The sequence below is a fragment of the Rhineura floridana genome, chromosome 13, assembly GCF_030035675.1.
Source record: "Rhineura floridana isolate rRhiFlo1 chromosome 13, rRhiFlo1.hap2, whole genome shotgun sequence".
NCBI classification, from domain to species: Eukaryota; Metazoa; Chordata; class Lepidosauria; order Squamata; family Rhineuridae; genus Rhineura; species Rhineura floridana.
Window position 1 is genome coordinate 17,419,934 of NC_084492.1, and position 17,894 is coordinate 17,437,827.

At 43.3% G+C, this 17,894-nt stretch overlaps 1 protein-coding gene across 7 annotated transcripts in view; it reads right to left on the minus strand.

Annotated features, from left to right (window-relative positions):
* The window catches only part of CDH8 (cadherin 8), a 414,305-nt gene that overhangs the window by 250,297 nt on the left and 146,114 nt on the right, over positions 1-17,894 (minus strand). For all 7 annotated transcript variants that reach the window (XM_061593588.1, XM_061593592.1, XM_061593591.1 and 4 more), the window contains one exon: positions 15,628-15,922. In XM_061593588.1, the coding sequence (XP_061449572.1) occupies positions 15,628-15,922 (295 nt within the window). The remainder of the gene's footprint in view (positions 1-15,627; positions 15,923-17,894) is intronic.

Here is a 17,894-nt window from a genome sequence, read left to right on the forward strand (position 1 = left end):
GGTGCAACATCTTTGTCGCTTAAGGGCTTCACTGCATATACAAGTACCCCTCCAGTTCAAGGGCAGGCAGAATGGTAACAGAACTTCAAGGCATGGAAGCTTCTAACTGCATCCTGACCTTTGCTACACAAAAAACCGTGACCAAAGCAAGCTGTTCCTGGATAAATTGGCAAGGTTGCTTTTTATAATTTTCTACCAGGCAAATGGGGGGGGGAGAGGGAGAGAGAGAGAGAGGGAGAGAGAGAGAGGGGGAGAGGGGGAGAGAGAGGGGGAGAGAGGGGGAGAGAGAGAGAGAGAGAGAGAGAAAGAGAGAGAGATCTCCTAGCAGCTCAGCAAAGACTGATTCTTGACTGTCAATAGTAGGCTATTTATCTTCACATCTTCCCCAACAACCACACCAAACAAACATTCACTAAAATATTACAACACATCAGACCATAAGGTCTCTTCGAGACTACCTATACTATACACCATACCACTTATATTATACTATATTACTTTATACCAGTTCAAACAGTTGTTTTCCCCCTCAAAGAATCGCAGGAACTGTTGTTTGTTAAGGGTGCTGAAAGCAGTATTGTCTTGTCTTTTCTAGTGAGTCATGTCTTCTCAGTATGTGTCCAAAGTATGATAGCCTCAGTTTCATCATTTTAGCTTCTAGTGATAGCTCAGGTTTAATTTCTTCTAACACCCAATTATTTGTCTTTTTCAATTATTTGTTATTGCATGGTAACTGCAAAGCTCTCCTCCAACACATTTCAAATGAGTTCAATCAATCAATCAATCTTTATTGATACGGTCATAGACCAAAAGACATTTATAAATAAAACTACATACATTTATAATAAAAGGTTACAAAGTTGCAGTCATGTTAAAACAGTAAAACAATAAAACAACAAGGAAAACAGTTACAGTTGGGTGGCGGAAGCTTCTGAAAGGATAGATGCCTTCCGAATTGATTGAGCCGCAAAAATAAATTTAGCAACTGACAAGATAGTATCCTTATTAGCTGCTGACAAAAGATGTAAAAGTAAACAGTTAAGCGGTTTGTAGGGGTATTTATTTATGATGGGGGTTATGAATTTGGAGCGAACATCGTCATATAGGGCGCACTCAAAGATGACATGAGAGAGAGTTTCTATGGCGCTGACACCACAAAGGCATAATCGGTTTGCATACGGGATACGTTTAAATCTCCCTTCAAGTAAGGCAGAGATAAGACAGTTAAATCTAGCCTTTGTAAAGGCTAGACGATATTTGGGGATCGTAAGAGTTTCCAGATAAGGGGCACTGAGCATAGGCACAAAGCTCAGACCAAAGTGTATAGGAGAGCAGGTCGAGGTGGCTGCAGTTATGGAGCGTTGGAAGTCCATATCGTTGATACGAGTCCGGATAGAATGTTTAACTGTCTCTGGAGCGAGGGACATCAGATGTTCAATTGAGAGGCCAATACTTGCAAGGTAATTTGTAAACGTACGGGCCCATTTCGAGGTAAAAGTGTCTTCCCAGAGTAAAGGGAGATAGCCAGTAGATTTTTCATAAGACATTTTAAACCAGAAATTTAGGGCGGCCAACCACGCTTGAGACTCAAGTGAGACTAGGCCAGATTCTAACCTAAGGACCGCCGCAGGAACGCACCTGGGAACGCCAAAAATTTGTCTGAGAAACAAGGAGAGAACTGCCTCCGCAGAAGAGTTGAAGGCGCCAATCCATAAAGGTACCCCGTAGAGAAGTTGAGAAATAGTTTTGGATCTAAAAACCTTTAGGGCTGCCGGAATGTATTGTCCTCCTTTAGTGAAGAAGAACCTTCGAATACCACTGGCTGAGTTGCGAGCAGTAGAAATAGCCCCTCGGATATGGGGATTCCAGGACAGAGAGGAATGAAAAAGTATACCAAGGTATTTGAAATGAGAAACCTGTTCTATTTTATGGGTATTAATTGTCCATGCGTGAGCAGGAGAGTGCTTGGCAAAAGCTAAGATCTTAGTTTTGGAAAAGTTTATAGATAGTTTGTTATCATGACAGAAACTCATAAAAGCTTTAGTTAGGCGTTTGAGTCCTACTTTAGAAACAGAAAGGAGAACAGCGTCATCTGCATACAATAACAAGGGACAATGCAGGTTTGCTAACTTAGGGGGGTGGAAGTCTGGGGATTGACAATAAAGGGACAGATCATTCATGAAAAAATTAAATAAAAGTGGGGCTAGTATGCAGCCTTGTCTAACTCCTTTTGTTGTAGTAATGGGGTTTGTGAGATGACCTTCACGACTACATCTAACACGAAAGGATGTGTGGTGGTGCAGACGGCTAATTAAGAAGAGGAGTCTCTTGTCGATCGTAGATTTTGCGAGTTTCGCCCATAGTATCTCCCTAGGGATGGAATCAAAAGCCGATTTCAAGTCGACAAAGGCAACAAACAGGCCGTTACCCCAGCGGTTCTTGTATTTTTCAGCTAAGTGATTTAAAATCACACAGTGTTCTATCCCAGACCTACCTTTCCGGAAAGCTGCCTGCTCCCTCCCAAGGATATTATCCTCCTCCAACCAAGATGAGAGTCTCTCTTTTAAGTAGCAGGCATATAGTTTGCCAATAATGGAAAGGAGGCTAATTGGGCGGTAATTTGCTGGGTCCTCTTTGTTCCCTTTTTTAAATATAGGGATAACTATGGATTCAAGCCAAGACTCAGGGAAGCATCCGGAATTATTGATCAGAGTAAAGAAATTTGCTAGAAGAGGGGCCCACCAAGCTTGGTGCGCCTTCAACATTTCAGAAAGTATGTTATCAGGTCCAGGAGCTTTGCCGGATTTCAAGCTAGCAATCAAATAAATAATTTCTTTTTGGGTTACAGGTGGCCAAGTGGGAAGATTTATTAAATTAGCAATAAAGGAAACAGCATTTACAGTCTCGTTGTTTGCAGAAAAATATTTCTCCCAGAGGTATGGGGAAATGTGGCAAGGGGCCGGATTTAGTGGGCTCATAGAACCAGAAATCAGCTCCCAAAAACACTTCGAATTATTTGATCTGGAGGCTTGAATTAAGGCTTCCCAATCTTCATGCATCACCTGCCTTTTTTTGATGACTATCATATGCTTGTAGTATTTTGTTTAAGTTTGGTAATTAAGGAGTTATACGCTATTGACGCTAAATATGAATCAGAAGCATGCATGATCTCCCTCTGTAAGGACAGGGCAGAGGGGGAAGTGAGAAATAAGGCCACATTAGAGGCTACTGTGGGAGTCCAAAATGTCCTTTTATGGGTAGGGTGGATTAGATTTGCCATTGGTTTATGGGTAAGGAGCAAGTGACCGCGTTCTGGTAGATAAAAGGAAAAGGTAAGGGGAAGGTGATCACTATCCTGTCAGGAGCCGACAGAAAAGTCCAAAATAAACCTGAACAGGGAATGCGAGATCAAGGCATAATCGATGACACTGCACCTGAGGCCAGAGATGTAGGTAAATTCCGCACATGAATCTATCTACTTATGACCGTTCAACATTATTAGGCTGTGTCTAGCAAGGAATCGGTATAAACATATTCCACCATAATTTATCTTGGGGTCCTTGGAAGTCCTAGCATAGCCTGGGAGGTATGGGGCGGTGTCCTCGCCCCCCCAGAGGTTTGAAGCAAATAGCGCATCATTGTGGGGGCCAGACCTGGCGTTGAAATCACCCATAACAATGAGAGGCGCTTTGGGGAATTTAGCCTCGAGTGATGTTAGATAATTGGTAAGAACGTCCCAGTCACAGTCAATTTGTGCCCGAGAGGCATGAGGGGGAATATAAACATTTACTAACAGAAGAGAAAATGTGCTAAAAGATAATAAAACAGCCTGTGCAATGTTTTTACAAGGGGTTAAACTTACAGAGCGAGCTGTTACAGAAGTAGAAATGAGTATGGCTAGGCCTCCTTTGGGTCTGCCTTTGGAACTGGGTTGGGAATAGGTCGCTGGTAAACATGAACAAGAGAAACCATCCATTATTAATTTAAGGGTACACCACGTCTCCTGTAAGAAAATTAAGTCAAATTTGTTCAGAAAAGTAATAAAGTCAGGAATTTTTTGTTTGGCATTCCACCCTGCAATGTTCCAGGAGAGAAGGTGGAATGTAAAATTAGGTGAGAGAACAGAAACCTGGCATGCATTAATAATTGGATTCGTAGGATGAGAAATTTCCTTTGCTGTATAAGATTTGCAGAGTGAGTGCTGTGATGTCCTGAAATGAGGGTTTACCATTTTTTCAGGAGATTCACAGGATAGAATCGGGTTTTTAGAATTTAATAAGGGTTGTCAAGTCAGTTCAGGAACCTCATGTACTATCACATCACATATTGTGCTAGGTCTACAAACATTTGAGTAACAATGTGGCAGTACCTTTAAGGGAACTTTCAGAGGAGAAACTTGAATGCTGGATGGTGAGTTCAGTTCATAGTCCTCCAAGTATCTGGAACATGTCCTTTTTGCCCTTAGATTGATTAACAGATTCTGCATTTTGTTTATGACCTCACTTTGTTCATTCTCAGTGAATGTATGGAAACTATTTAATAGTTCCTCCTCTCCCTCACAAGCAAAGTCAAATGCAAGATCTTGATTTTCCTTACTGTTTACCAGAGAAGGAGGTGACTGTAACGGAACGAAAATGGGAGCTGGTGGTGGGGAGGAGCTTACTTCATCCAAAATAATAAGATCAGAGTTTATGGAGTTAAGTGTTTCAAAGTTTAATGTTTCTTGTGCTGGGGGAGTCAAAGGGGATAAATTCTTTTCCAGCATAGTTGGTCCTAATGATAGAGAAGAGCAGTTCATGTTTAATGTGCTTTTAAGAGGAAGCTGTTCCAGGAATGGATCCAAGTTTCCAGAGTTTGATATATTTTTGCTGCTGTTCGAGGAAAACTTCCTCCTCTCATGTGAAGAGATAAGGTTTGTTGTTGGAGTTCTCTTTGTGAACAAGGAAATTGGACTGGCCAGGTTTGTGAAATGTCTCTGAACGGATATTCCATGGTAGCTGAGAAGGGATTTATTTGCAATTATCCGTGCTGTTGTCTCAGCCGATTTAAAGGTAAGTAAAGCAGACGTTTTTGTTGAGGGGTTGTAAAGGAATTCCACATACGAGATATCGTCAGGCCGTAAATCCATTACACCTAACGACTGGAGGGCGTAACACACTCTTTGCTTCCTGATGTTTACTTTTTCTTTGATGTTAAGAAGAGGAAGATTCAGCAGTGCAAGTTTGTTTGAATTATATTTGAGAAGCCAATTCCCATTTGTATTCTCTCGTCGTGAAATCTTGTTATTGGTAGAGCATATTCCGCTATAGGACCTCGGGTTGGGGTGAGTAAGTAGCTCTGGGAGATTTGGACTTTTTTTGCTTTCTGGTAAGGCTTTGCAATAAGATCTAGGGGGTGTTCTCGCTGTAGATGAAGCAGATAAATTCTTTGTTTGCGAAGCTGTTTGCTGTTGAGCTTTAAGTACTTTAAAAAGTTTCTGAAAGTTCATCTTCTTACTCCTTGGCGGTTTGTAATTTTTTATGTTTTTGGATTTTTTCTCCTTAGGTGCAATACGAGGTTTCTTTATGTTTGCACACTTCAGTGTTGTTGTTGTTTTGTGGGGGGGAAGAGTGTAGTTTAGGCTCAAATATAGTTTGGATAGTTCTTCCATAAATGATTTTAGAAGGTTGTTTGTTTCTTCCAAAAAAGCTTTGATGTTTTCAGTCTCTTTTGCCACAATGGCTAATTGTAACTGCAGACATTTTTGGCCAGTTAGAAGTAGTTTTTGGCCAATTTGTGCCAGTTCCGTGGTTTCAGTAACTTCTGTAGAGCAGGCAGAAGATGGCTGTGATTGAGTAAAAATGGGAGTCTGGCTGTCGATGTCTGTAGCATGCACAGTAGACAGAATGTCTAAGGGGGAATGTAAGTCAGTGTCCTTGTACAGAGAGGAAGATGGCGTCTCCTTGCTTTCAGGTACCTGCAGCAGAGAGTTGATCAGACTAGGTGTATGCGTCTGCCCAAAAAGGGGATCTGTGGATGTTCCATACACCAGGCTTTGTATAATTTCTGGGTCATCCCTTGCCTGGAATTCCTCACTCAAGCAGGAACAGAATTGATCTGTTTCGATTTGGGAAGGGGTTTTCTCAATAGATCGTGACGCATTTCTCTTTGTCTTATCCGCTTTGGTTGGTAAAAAGAAGTTTGTAATTTTAAGCTGTTGATCCCCATTCCCAGATTCTTCCAAAACCTGGTCTGATTTATGGTCATGTTCATAACATCTTTTCCTTGTTTGAACCATTTTAAAAACTATAAGGTTTGCCTTTTAAACTCTAAGATGAACGGAGGTATAATTATAAATTGTCGACTCCAAGGCTAAGTAGTTTTATCTTAGGAATCCTTAGATTTTATTATGGTAAATTATATTCCTTGAGTTAGTAATGCGAAGCAGAGTTGTGACTCACCGGCTGATAAAGAGTCTGTTTTCTTGCTGATAAAATGGTTCCATAGCCTTCAAAAAATAGGTGTTGTTGATGCTGTTAGGTTCCAGAATAAAAATTTCCAAAGAATATCTCTAAAGATAGCAAAAAAAGAGGCGAGGTGGGTATGAGCTCCAGAGCTCGCTAGTGGACCTGCCTGCCAGCAGCCATCTTCCGTCGCATCCCCTCCAAATGAGTTGATTTTTCTCTTATCCACGTTTTTTACTGTCCAGCTTTCACATCCATACATAGAGATCAGGAATACCATGCTCAATTATCCTGACTTTAGTGTTCAGTGACACATCTTTGCATTTGAGGACCTTTTCTAGTTCTCCCTTAGCTGCCCTCCCCAGTCCCAGCCTTCTTCTAATTTCTTGACTATTGTCTCCATTTTGGTTGATGACTGTGCCAAAGTATTGATAATCCTTGACAAGTTCAATGCCCTCATTGTCAACTTTAAAGTTACATAAACCTTCTGTTGTCATTACTTTAGTCTTCTTGACATTCACCTGTAGTACTGCTTTTGTACTTTCCTCTTTAACTGTTGTCAGCATTCATTTCAAATCATCACTCATTTCTGCTAGTAGTATGGTATTGCCTGCATATCTTAAATTATTGATTTTCTCACTCCAATTTTCACACCTCCTTCATCTTGGTCCAGTCCCGCTTTCCGTATGATATGCATATAGATTAAACAAATAGGGTTATAAAATGCATCCCTGTCTCACACCCTTTCCGATTGGGAACCAATCGGTTTCACCATATTCTGTCCTTACAAGTAGCCTCTTGTCCAGAGTATAGGTTGTGCATCAGGACAATCAGATGCTGTGGCACCCCCATTTATTTTAAAGCATGCCATAGTATAGAAATCCTAATTGTAAAATCCATATTTTGTATTTTCATACTCTCCCTATATTACAGCTGTAGTCATAACATAATACCTCATGGTGGTGTTGTTAAAATGGAATAGCTTTCAGTTGGCTAAAAGCAGTACAGCAGAAGTGGCAGCAATAGAAAAACCAGTAAAGCAGTAAACAGTCTCAGCTTTGAGCTTGAATTTGCTACTACATCAAAGGTTAAGAGGTAGAATTGGCTGTTTATACTGAACTGCTTTTTATAGTCATTCATAACACAAGTAATGCAATGGGACATGCACACACTGCTTAAGAACAGCTGCTCCGAATTGGGACTCACAGGAGAAAGAGGGAATAAAATCTATCACTTTGAGCTTCTTTTGTGTATTAGGTTGGAAATAGGACACCTTGGAAATGTTTCCCTGGGGGGGGATATGAAGAAAAAGGCTCTGTTTGCAGTCTATTTACACAAGCAGACTGCAAGCCCTCCTTGTGCAATGAAGATGTGTGGGGTGGGCCTCTGTGTCCTCTGAGTGCATTATTTTATGGGAAACTGCTTTGCAAAAATGTATACATTAGCGGAAATTGCGTAGAAAAAAATAGACAAAAGTTGCAGTAAAATCCTGCTGAATTTTCATGAGGATTTTAAAAAGAATGTAGAAATGTGGAAAATCTAAGACTGAAAAAATGAGGAACTGAGCAAAACTGAAATGGATAGATTGGCCCATCCCTAGTCACAATGGTGACATGTTGTTTCCCCCCCTCTCCATCTTGCATAAAGCTAGAACTCAGGGTCATCAAACTAATCTGAAATGCATGATTTATTTGAGGAATTTATTGCTGAGAGATGTGTTGATAGCCAACTACTTTAAATAACTTTAAAAGGTGATGAGAGAAACACATGGTGATTCTAGCATGGCCTCTCACACATCACCAAAAGAGAGGATGAAAGAGGACACATGTCTGAATGTAAGTTGCATCTGCTGATGTATATGTATAGATGGAAATCCAGAGTGGCATTCGACAAAGTCATACTCTGCTGCAATAAATGGGTCTACTCTGCATATGACTTAGTCAGATGCCACCTATAGAAAAAATGATTTTAATTTTAGTAGAAATACATCTTATCCTGTTGGTCAAACCATAACCGGGTGTTCTGTGTGCTCGCTTCATATATCTCCTATATTTTTGGGAAAGACTGTAGTTCAGTGGTAGAACATCTGCAGGTTCAACCCCTGGTGTCTCCAAATAGGACTGGAAAAAGCTCCTGCCTGCCAACACTGAGGTAGGTGGACCAATAGTCTGACTCAATATAAGGGAGATTCCTATGTTCCTATATCTCATGCCCTACCTTGAGTACAAATGTGCTTTGAAGCATGGGTTTTGTTAATATTTTAGCCCAGCATCTAACAATTTGGTTTGTTTCACTTCACAGCCCCAAGCATCTTGGTTGATGTGAATATTTAGTCTTTTGCCAAGAAGCTGGCAACAACAGAAATATCTCACCCCCAGGCCTTTGCTGTGTGTTTACCTTGCTGTATAATTAAGGAGCTTAACATACTGAACCTATGTTTGGGTCATAGGAGCTGACACGGTGGTGGTGAAGGCCTATGCCAATTTCCACAGAAGTTATTTCAAGGAACAAAGTGCTTGTAATTGACAAGCCAGCCCAAATTTCATTCTGCAAGTGCTCCTGGGCCCACTCCAGTTAGAAAGGGAGATCGCTTTGTTCAACTGATTGTACCGGCTGTCAGCAAAATGTCATTTCTAGCCTCTTACACTAATGTGTATGGCTGTAGTTCTGCTTTTTAAAAACTGCAATAGGACAGTCTATTGTTTTCAGAAGCCTGACAGGATGCAACAGTAGCAATAAAATGTCCAGGCACTTTTCCAAGTAAACATTTATGTGTGTCTTGCCTTGACAGCTTTATAGAAATTACTAAAAGTCACATTTTTTGCCAGTTTCATAAGAAAAACACTCTACAGTTAGTTAGGGGCCTGCCACTGTCTGTGTGTGCATGAGCATACACACACACACACACACACACACACACACACACACACTTGTAGACCTAAAAATGTGAAGTGTGAATGCAATGTACCATTATGATGCACATGCATATTATATATTCATTTCATTTATCTTTTCTTTTGCTTAAAGGTGATCTCCCAAACAGTCTTATGAGGTAGGCAGAGAGAGAGAGAGAGAGAGAGATCAGCCCAAGGTCACCCCAGTAAGCTTTCTGGTTGAATGGGGATTCAAGTCATGAGCTCCGTCTGCACTACACATTTAAAGCAGCATCATACCACTTTAAACAGTCATGGCTTCCCCCAAAGAATGACTGTTAAGGGCGCTCAGAGTGGTTAGGGCTCAGAGTGGTTAGGAGACCCTCATTTCCCTCACAGAGCTACAATTCTCAGAGTGGTTTGTTAATCCCTCTTCCCAGGGAACTCTGGGAACTGTAGCTCTGTGAGGGGAATAGGGTTCTCCTTACAACTCTCAGCACCCTTAACAAATGACAATCTCCAAGATTCTTTGGGAGAAGCCATGACTGTTTTAAAGTGGTATGTACAGTGCAGATGGGGCCAAGGTCTAACTCCAGCACTGGGGTTAACTCCAGGAATATCTTAACTACGATACCACACTGGTAACTTGCTTGGGAGTCAGTGTTGGCTGTGGCTCCATCTGAAGTTTACACTCAGTGGGATCAATAATAATAATAATAAAATTTTATTTCTAAGTCGCCTATCTGGCCGAATTAACGGCCACTCTAGGCGACATACAGAAAATTAAAATATAACATATAGATACAAATACAACATCAGACTACTTAATCTAAACCCACCCACAACTTTACAGAATAAAACTAGATTACGCAACAGTCCCGTAGGCCCGCCTAAACAGCCAGGTTTTCAATTCTCAGCGGAAACCTGCCAGGAAGGGGGCATGGCGAAGATCACATGGCAGAGAATTCCAGAGGGTGGGGGCCACAATCAAAAATGCCCTCTCTCTGGTCCGCACCAGCCTAGCTGTTTTAACTGGCGGAACCGAGAGAAGGTCTTGTGTGGCTGATCTCGTCAGGCGGCATATTTGATGATGCTGGAGGCGCTCCTTTAGATAAACTGGACCGAAACCGTGTAGGGCTTTAAAGGTTAACACCAACACCTTGAATTGGGCCCGGTAAACAACTGGAAACCAGTGCAGATCTTCTAGCACTGGAGTGATATGATCACAGCGGCGGCTGTTCTTAATCAACCGTGCCGCCGTATTCTGTACCAGCTGTAGTTTCCGGACTGTCCTCAAGGGTAACCCAACGTAGAGCGCATTACAGTAGTCTAAGCGAGAGGAGACCAGGGAATGTACCACCTGTGGGAGCAGATGGACAGGAAGGTAGGGACGCAGCCTCTGTATTAGATGTAATTGATACCAAGCTGCCCGGCTCACTGCCAAAACCTGAGCCTCCATGGACAGCTGGGAGTCAAGAATGACCCCGAGGCTGCAAACCTGGTCCTTTAGGGGCAATCTTACCCCATTTAACACCAGGTCAATATCACCCAACCTCCTCTTGTCTCCCACAAGCAGTACCTCAGTCTTGTCAGGGTTCAGTTTCAGCCTATTACCTCCCATCCATTCACTTACGGACTCCAGGCACTTGGAAATGGTATCCACAGCCAACTCTGGTGAGGACTTAAATGAGAGATAGAGCTGGGTGTCATCCGCATATTGGTGACACTGCAACCCAAATCTCCTGATGATGGCCCCCAGCGGCTTTACATAGATGTTAAATAGCATGGGAGAGAGGATAGAACCCTGTGGCACTCCACAGTTGAGAGGCCAAGGGTCTGAAACCGCATCTCCCAGTGCCACCTGTTGGTGCCTGTCTGAGAGATAGGAACAGAACCACCGTAAAACAGTGCCCCCTATTCCCATTCCCTCCAGGCGAACCAAGAGGATACCGTGGTCAATGGTATCGAAAGCTGCTGAGAGATCCAGGAGGACGAGGAAGGCATGTTCTCCCCTATCCAACGCCCTCCTCAAATCATCCACCAGAGCAACCAAGGCTGTTTCAGTTCCATGTCCAGTCCTGAAGCCCGATTGGAATGGATCTAAATAATCTGCTTCATCCAAGTGTGACTGTAGCTGTGTGGCCACCACTCGCTCGATCACCTTGCCCAAAAATGGTAGATTAGAGACTGGGCGAAAGTTGTTCAACTCTTGGGGATCCAAGGAGGACTTTTTCAGAATGGGCTTAATTACTGCCTCCTTAAGGGCTAATGGCAGTGCACCCTCTTCCAAGGAAGCATTTACCACTGCCTTGATCCCTTCGCTCAGTCTCTCTTTGCAGCCCACAATGAGCCACGTAGGGCAAGGGTCAAACAGACAGGTGGTCGGCCTCACAGTAGAGAACACCTTGTCCACTTCCTCAGAGAGAAGAGGCTGAAACCGATCTCACCGGACCGGGATGCAACTGGCCGACTCTGGCCCACTTCCTGTGTCCACGGCGTACGGAATCGTGTTCTTCAGGCGCTCGATTTTATCAGCAAAGTGTTTGGCAAATGTGTCACAGGAGGCTTTAGAATGCTCCAAGGGTTCCTGCGCAACCGGACCGACCAGGCTTTGGACCACTTGGAACAACCTCCTGGGACAACACTCTGCGGATGCAATAGAGGCAGCAAAGAAATCCTTCTTTGTTGCCTTTGTTGCCACTTGATAGGCAGCTATTGCTGCTCTAACCAGTGTCCGATCGTCTTCGGAGCGAGATTTCTACCACCGGTGCTCTAGTCGTCTCACCTGCTGCCTCAGACCCCGTAAGCGTGGTGTATACCAGGGTGCAATCTGAGTTCTATTCAGGGGGAGAGGACGTTTCGGAGCCACCCAGTCTATTGCCCTGGTGATCTCCCTATTCCACTCCGTCACCAGGGTTTCGACCGGACGACCTTCTCCCAGCACATTCAGGAATCCCTTTGGCTCCATCAGGCGTCTGGGACGGACCATCCTAATAGGTCCCTTTCCCCTGCGGAGGGTGTGCGGCAATGAGAGGTCCATGTTCACCATATAGTGATCTGACCATGACACGGGGTTTGAATAAACAGCCCCCATTTTCAGAGCACTTCCTCCCCCTCCCGAGACAAACACAAGGTCAAGAGCATGACCGGCTACATGGGTGGGCCCGAAATTACTAAGGTGCAGTTCCCAGGAAGTCATGGTTTCCATGAAATCCCGAGGAGCTCCTATGAGAGCTGCCTCGGCATGCAGGTTAAAGTCCCCCAAAACCAAAAGGTTGGGGGAGAGAACCCACACGCCTGAGACAACCTCGAGCACCTCGGTTAGGGAGGCAGCTGTGCAGTGGGGTGGGCGGTACACAAGCAGGATCCCTAAACTGCCCTTAGGGCCCAACCTCCAGTACATGCAGTCAACAAACTTGGTCTCGTGGAGAGGGAGTCTGGCAAAACTCAAGGACCCCCGATATATGACTGCCACTCCCCCTTCCCGCCTACCAATCCTCGGCTGCTGAGCGTACTGGAAACCGGCTGGACACATGGCCTCAAGCACAGGAGCTGAGGCCTCGTCCAGCCAGGTCTCCGTAATACACATCAGGTCTGCGTTCTCATCCACGATCATGTCATGAATGAGTGATGTTTTCTGTACCACAGACCTGGCGTTGCACAACAGCAGCCAAAGGTTGGATGGAGTCGTACATCCCCCAGTTGTCTTCTGGTGATGGGCAGGCCCGGAACAGGTAATAATAACAAGTAATAAGGAATAACCCGTGGATGGTCTCCTTTGCAGACAACCATTATAGGTGTGCAGATCAGAGGCCTCTCTGCTCCCATTTCTGGACTGAATTCTCTGACATCCCTAGCTGTGCCTCACTTCCTTTCTTGGGGGAGGGGCTTCTCAACACATGACAAGTACAAGCAGTTATGATCTCACAGTTTCCATGCAGAAACTAGAAGTGCATATTTATACTTGAAGCTATTGGGTCAGAGCTTTGGTGCATTCAGCCCAGCTCACTGCTACCACTAGCAGGGCCCAGGGAGGTAAGATGGCATTTTGCCATGGAGAGACTCATGGAATCTGGAGCTGGCCCTGATTTATGTCATGGCCCCAGATCAGAAGTCCTCAGAAGCAGAGTCCCCTGGCAGCTGCAGTCCAGAAGAGGAGATGGCTCATCTCTCTGACTCATCCCCTGCGGGTCTGTGGACACTGGAGTCCACTTCCACTTGTTAGCAAAAACACTTAAATAATTCTGATGAAGTCCAGAGAGAAAGGTCCTAATAACACATTTCTGAGGAAAATGAACAAAAAGCCAGTGTATAATTTGAAGAGAAAGGAGCAGAGAGGTTTTGTCTTTCAGTTCAGGCCTTGTACATAGCAGGGAGATATACAACTAAACATGCATAGGAAAAACTCCCTCAGGACTACACAGCCTATCAGAGGACATGCTACTTCAGTGAAGATCATGCCACTCTCCTGGACTGCCAAGCAACATCTCATCCTGTCCCCTTCTTGTCTAGTTAATGTTAATACTAACATAATTAACCCTTATGTTACGAACTGAATCAACCCTCCTGTTGCACTTCCAGCACCTCTGCCGTAAGCCCCAAGGCAACACCTCTACTTTCAGACTCCGACAGCTGGTCCACAGACTTCCCTGGGACATGAATCTGTGGCCCTGAACCCACACACTGATCTCCTCCAAGGTGCTGAGTTATGCCTTGCCTTGCTGTCTCACTTGCCTACCTGGGGAACCAGGAATGTCTGACTTTCCTTTGCTTGGACCATCATCTCTCCTTTGTGGTGGGAATCTCTACGAATAATGTCAATTTAGTCCACAAACCAGCTACTCCAACAGCAGCCCTGAGGCAAAGGTCTTCTCAGTCTTAATATCTTTTTAATAGGAGATGCAAGGGCTGAACTGTGAACTTTATTTATGCAAAGCTAGTGGCCTGTGTGACTTACAAGCCCTCCCTGCTTAGCTAGCGGCAACACACCCCTTACTCCTCTCTTAATCTCCCATGCTTCTCATTCTGTTTTGCTGCTTCTCTATTCAAACAGTTAATGGATTAAATCTGCTCAAGGACCTTCCCATCAGCTCCCAGACACAACATCTTTCCTTTTAGCATCTCTGGCTAATTATAGTTGGAAGGGGGTGGGGAAAATAGCTGCATATCCTAAGTGATGCATCTGTGCAGAAGAATGCACACAAACAGATAATTAAACATCAACCAGATATCAATAGGATTATAGTGCCGTGTTGAAACAAATCTTGATAAATCTGCTTCAGTAGCACAAGTCCACAACACCACGATTGGAATACAAATATAACTCGCACATTGTGCAAGGGACTTTGCAGTATAGCCAAACACTGATCATGCAGAGGAGCTAAAAACGTTGTTTGCGGTGGAGCGCTTTAGTCAAGAATGGATTTGCAAATGCAGACAAGAGGTGGGGAAATGAAGTAAATTCTCTTTTGTTCATCAGCCATTTGCTGTAAGTGTATTTATAGACCTATTACTGGTTTTGACTTTTAAAGCCCTAAACTGTTTGGGACCAGACTACTTAAAGGATTGTTGACATCCTGCAGGTGGATCTGTCAATTTCAGATTCTCTCTTATTATTCCAGTCTTAAATTCAGTTATCCACGGTTCCACATCAGTTTATGATATTTTTTTAAAAAACCCACATTAAACTTCTACAGCATTTTAGCTCAATTATTTTGCTAATATGCACACTTTATATTCACCTTTAAGTGTGAACTCAATTGATTTTTTCCCCATCCATACATCCTGCCAACACTGTAAGATCATCTTCAAAGTTATATGCCCATGGGTGCAAACAATTGGGTTGGTGGACATTTAGTAGAGTACCTTTTCTGCAGTGGCCCCAGATTTATGGAATTCTGTTCCAGCTGGCTTTTGTACAACCCCATCATTGCAAAGCTTCAAATGAGAAGTCCTATTTGTTCCAAATTGCCTTTGCTTCTTCCTGATTAAGTATATTTCACTGCGACTAATTGCTCTTGTGTTTAGATTTTTTTAAATTTATTTTAATGCTATTCTACTAAGTAGGATGTTGCTATGCATTGCTGGAGTTATTCTGCACTATTTTATTGTTATGGGTTCTTACTGTTGTCTTTTATGCTGCATATACTTGTTTTATGGAGGCTTTTTCATTGTGATTATACATTTATATGATTGAAGCCACCTTGTGAGAACTTGGCCCTAAAATAAGGCCTTTGAACAAACTAAGAAACAAATATATTTAAACCATATATTTTGCAAAGTACTTTGGAACTGCATGATCGCATACATACCCACAATTGACATTTCAGGAACAGTGGCATGATATGGACCGTCAACAAACTCTGGTGGATTGTCATTGATGTCTTGGACCTTAATGATGAATTCCGATGGAGGCTCCAGAGGTTTGTTAGTATCCCTATCAACAGCCTGGGCTGTCAGTGTGTATTCAGCTTTTTCTTCCCGGTCAAGTCTTTTCATTGCATGAATGTCCCCTGTCTTGTCATTGATCACAAAGATAGTCCCAGCTCCATCACCTGATAGGATATACTTGATCTTGCTGATTCCAGGATCCAAGTCTGTGTGTAGCTGTAATGACAAATAAGCAATGTAGCTTTTATTTTTAAAGGCATATGTCAAGTAGTTTCTTCATCAGCATTGCCACACATTTCATTTTAGATTTACTTAAAATCAAGGGTGGCCAACATGGTGACCTCCAGATATTTTTGGACACTAACTTCCATCAGTCCCAGCCAGCTGACTAATGGTTGGAGACCAACAAAAATTGGGGGGCACCACATTGGCTACCACTGATTTAAAGCATTTGCATAGGGTTGTCCATATGTTACAGTCAATGGGTGTAAAATCTGCCTACCAGTAAACAAATAGTGGAGTTGTATGCTCATACATTATTCACATGTAATGTTCAGTGACTATACAACCTGTGTGCACTATAGCAGAGAGCTATACAAATCAAGGTGTACACTTGTTCACACAAACACTTGCACATGTGCAGAGACAGCTTGTGCATGTGTGATGAGTGAACAAACCTCATACCGCCCTTCATCCAGTACATTCCAGAACAGTGTACAAGTATAAATAGTGAATTGTTTATATTATTCACTAATAGACAAAAAACCTTTGCGGTTTCAAAAATTACATATAGCCAGCAGATATTTCTATCAAACTTTATATAGCAGGGAAATTGGGCACCACTCACTATATGCTCAGAGGCACATTGTTACCAAATTCTTCCAAGCTACAAAGGAAATGTATTGGACTGTGAAAGACCAACCCACATTGTTTGCATTTTTACAAATTTGTAGGGCAGCACAATATCTCAGAGAGGAGGTCAGGTCTCCTGCTCCCCTTGTGCATTCACTGTAGCTGCCCATTTCCCCTGCTTTTCTTCCCATGGAGGAGGAGGAGGGAGGGAGCAGGGGGTAAGGGAGGGAAGATTTGATTATTTGCATGCTTATTGAGTTCAGTGGGATTTACTCCCATGCAATAATGCTTAGGATGGGTGAAACTGACCATGGGGGAGGAGGAAAAGTGGGAGGGAGGAAGGGTTGGAGTGGGGAGGGGAGGGGGAGGAGAAAAGAAGGATGAAGGGAGAGGAGAGGGGGATGTATGGAAGGGGAGGGGGAGAGGGAGGGAGGGGGAGAGGAGAGGGGAAGGAGCGGAGGGCAGAGGGGAAGGGAGGGGAGGAGATTGGGTAGGTTGGCACTGGGCAGAGGGAAAACCCCTTTCCTTTCCAAAAGGAAAACATTGTTAACAGTATCATTATTTTTCCCCACACCTTTTTATTATACAGCAGACACATGTAGTTCCCCCTCAAAATAATAATAATAATAAATTAAACCAAAGCTGTCCCTGGCCACATCCACACCAGACATTTATTCCACTTTAAATAGTCATGGCTTCCCCCAAAGAATCCTGGGAAGTGTAGTTTGTGAAGGGTGCTGAGAGTTGATAGGAGACTCCTATTCCCCTCACAGAGCTCCAGTGGCCAGAGTGGTTGAACAGTCAGACCCGCTTCCCAGAGAATTCTGGGGATTGTAGCTTTGTGAAAGGAATAGGGCCCCTCCTTCACAAACTACACTTCCCAGGATTCTTTGGGGGAATCCATGATTGTTTAAAGTGGGATAAACGTCTGGTGTGGCCCCTTGATTAGCCAAGCCAAACAGCTATTACCTTGGCTTTTAAACTGCAGAAGATGCAGATCAAATTATGGGGCAAGGTCAGTAATAGGATTACAGGTACTCTGAACATGGCTGATTTTTAATTAATTTCAACAAATTATAAGACCACTGACAGAAAAAGTCCAACAGGTGTCTGGATTTCCCCCCTCTTGTTTTACACTTTGAACTCTTGATACTCTCTGAGTGTTTTGTGTGTTGCCATGAAAACATAGACGGTTGTTAAGCAAGCATTTCTGAGTTCAGAACTATACGTTTCGTAAGAATTTGTTTTAAAATGAGCTTATGGGAAGCAGCAGAATGGCATGGGGGTATTTTCAATTTAATATTGTGAAATGTGAAAAAAACATTCTGGCTATAGT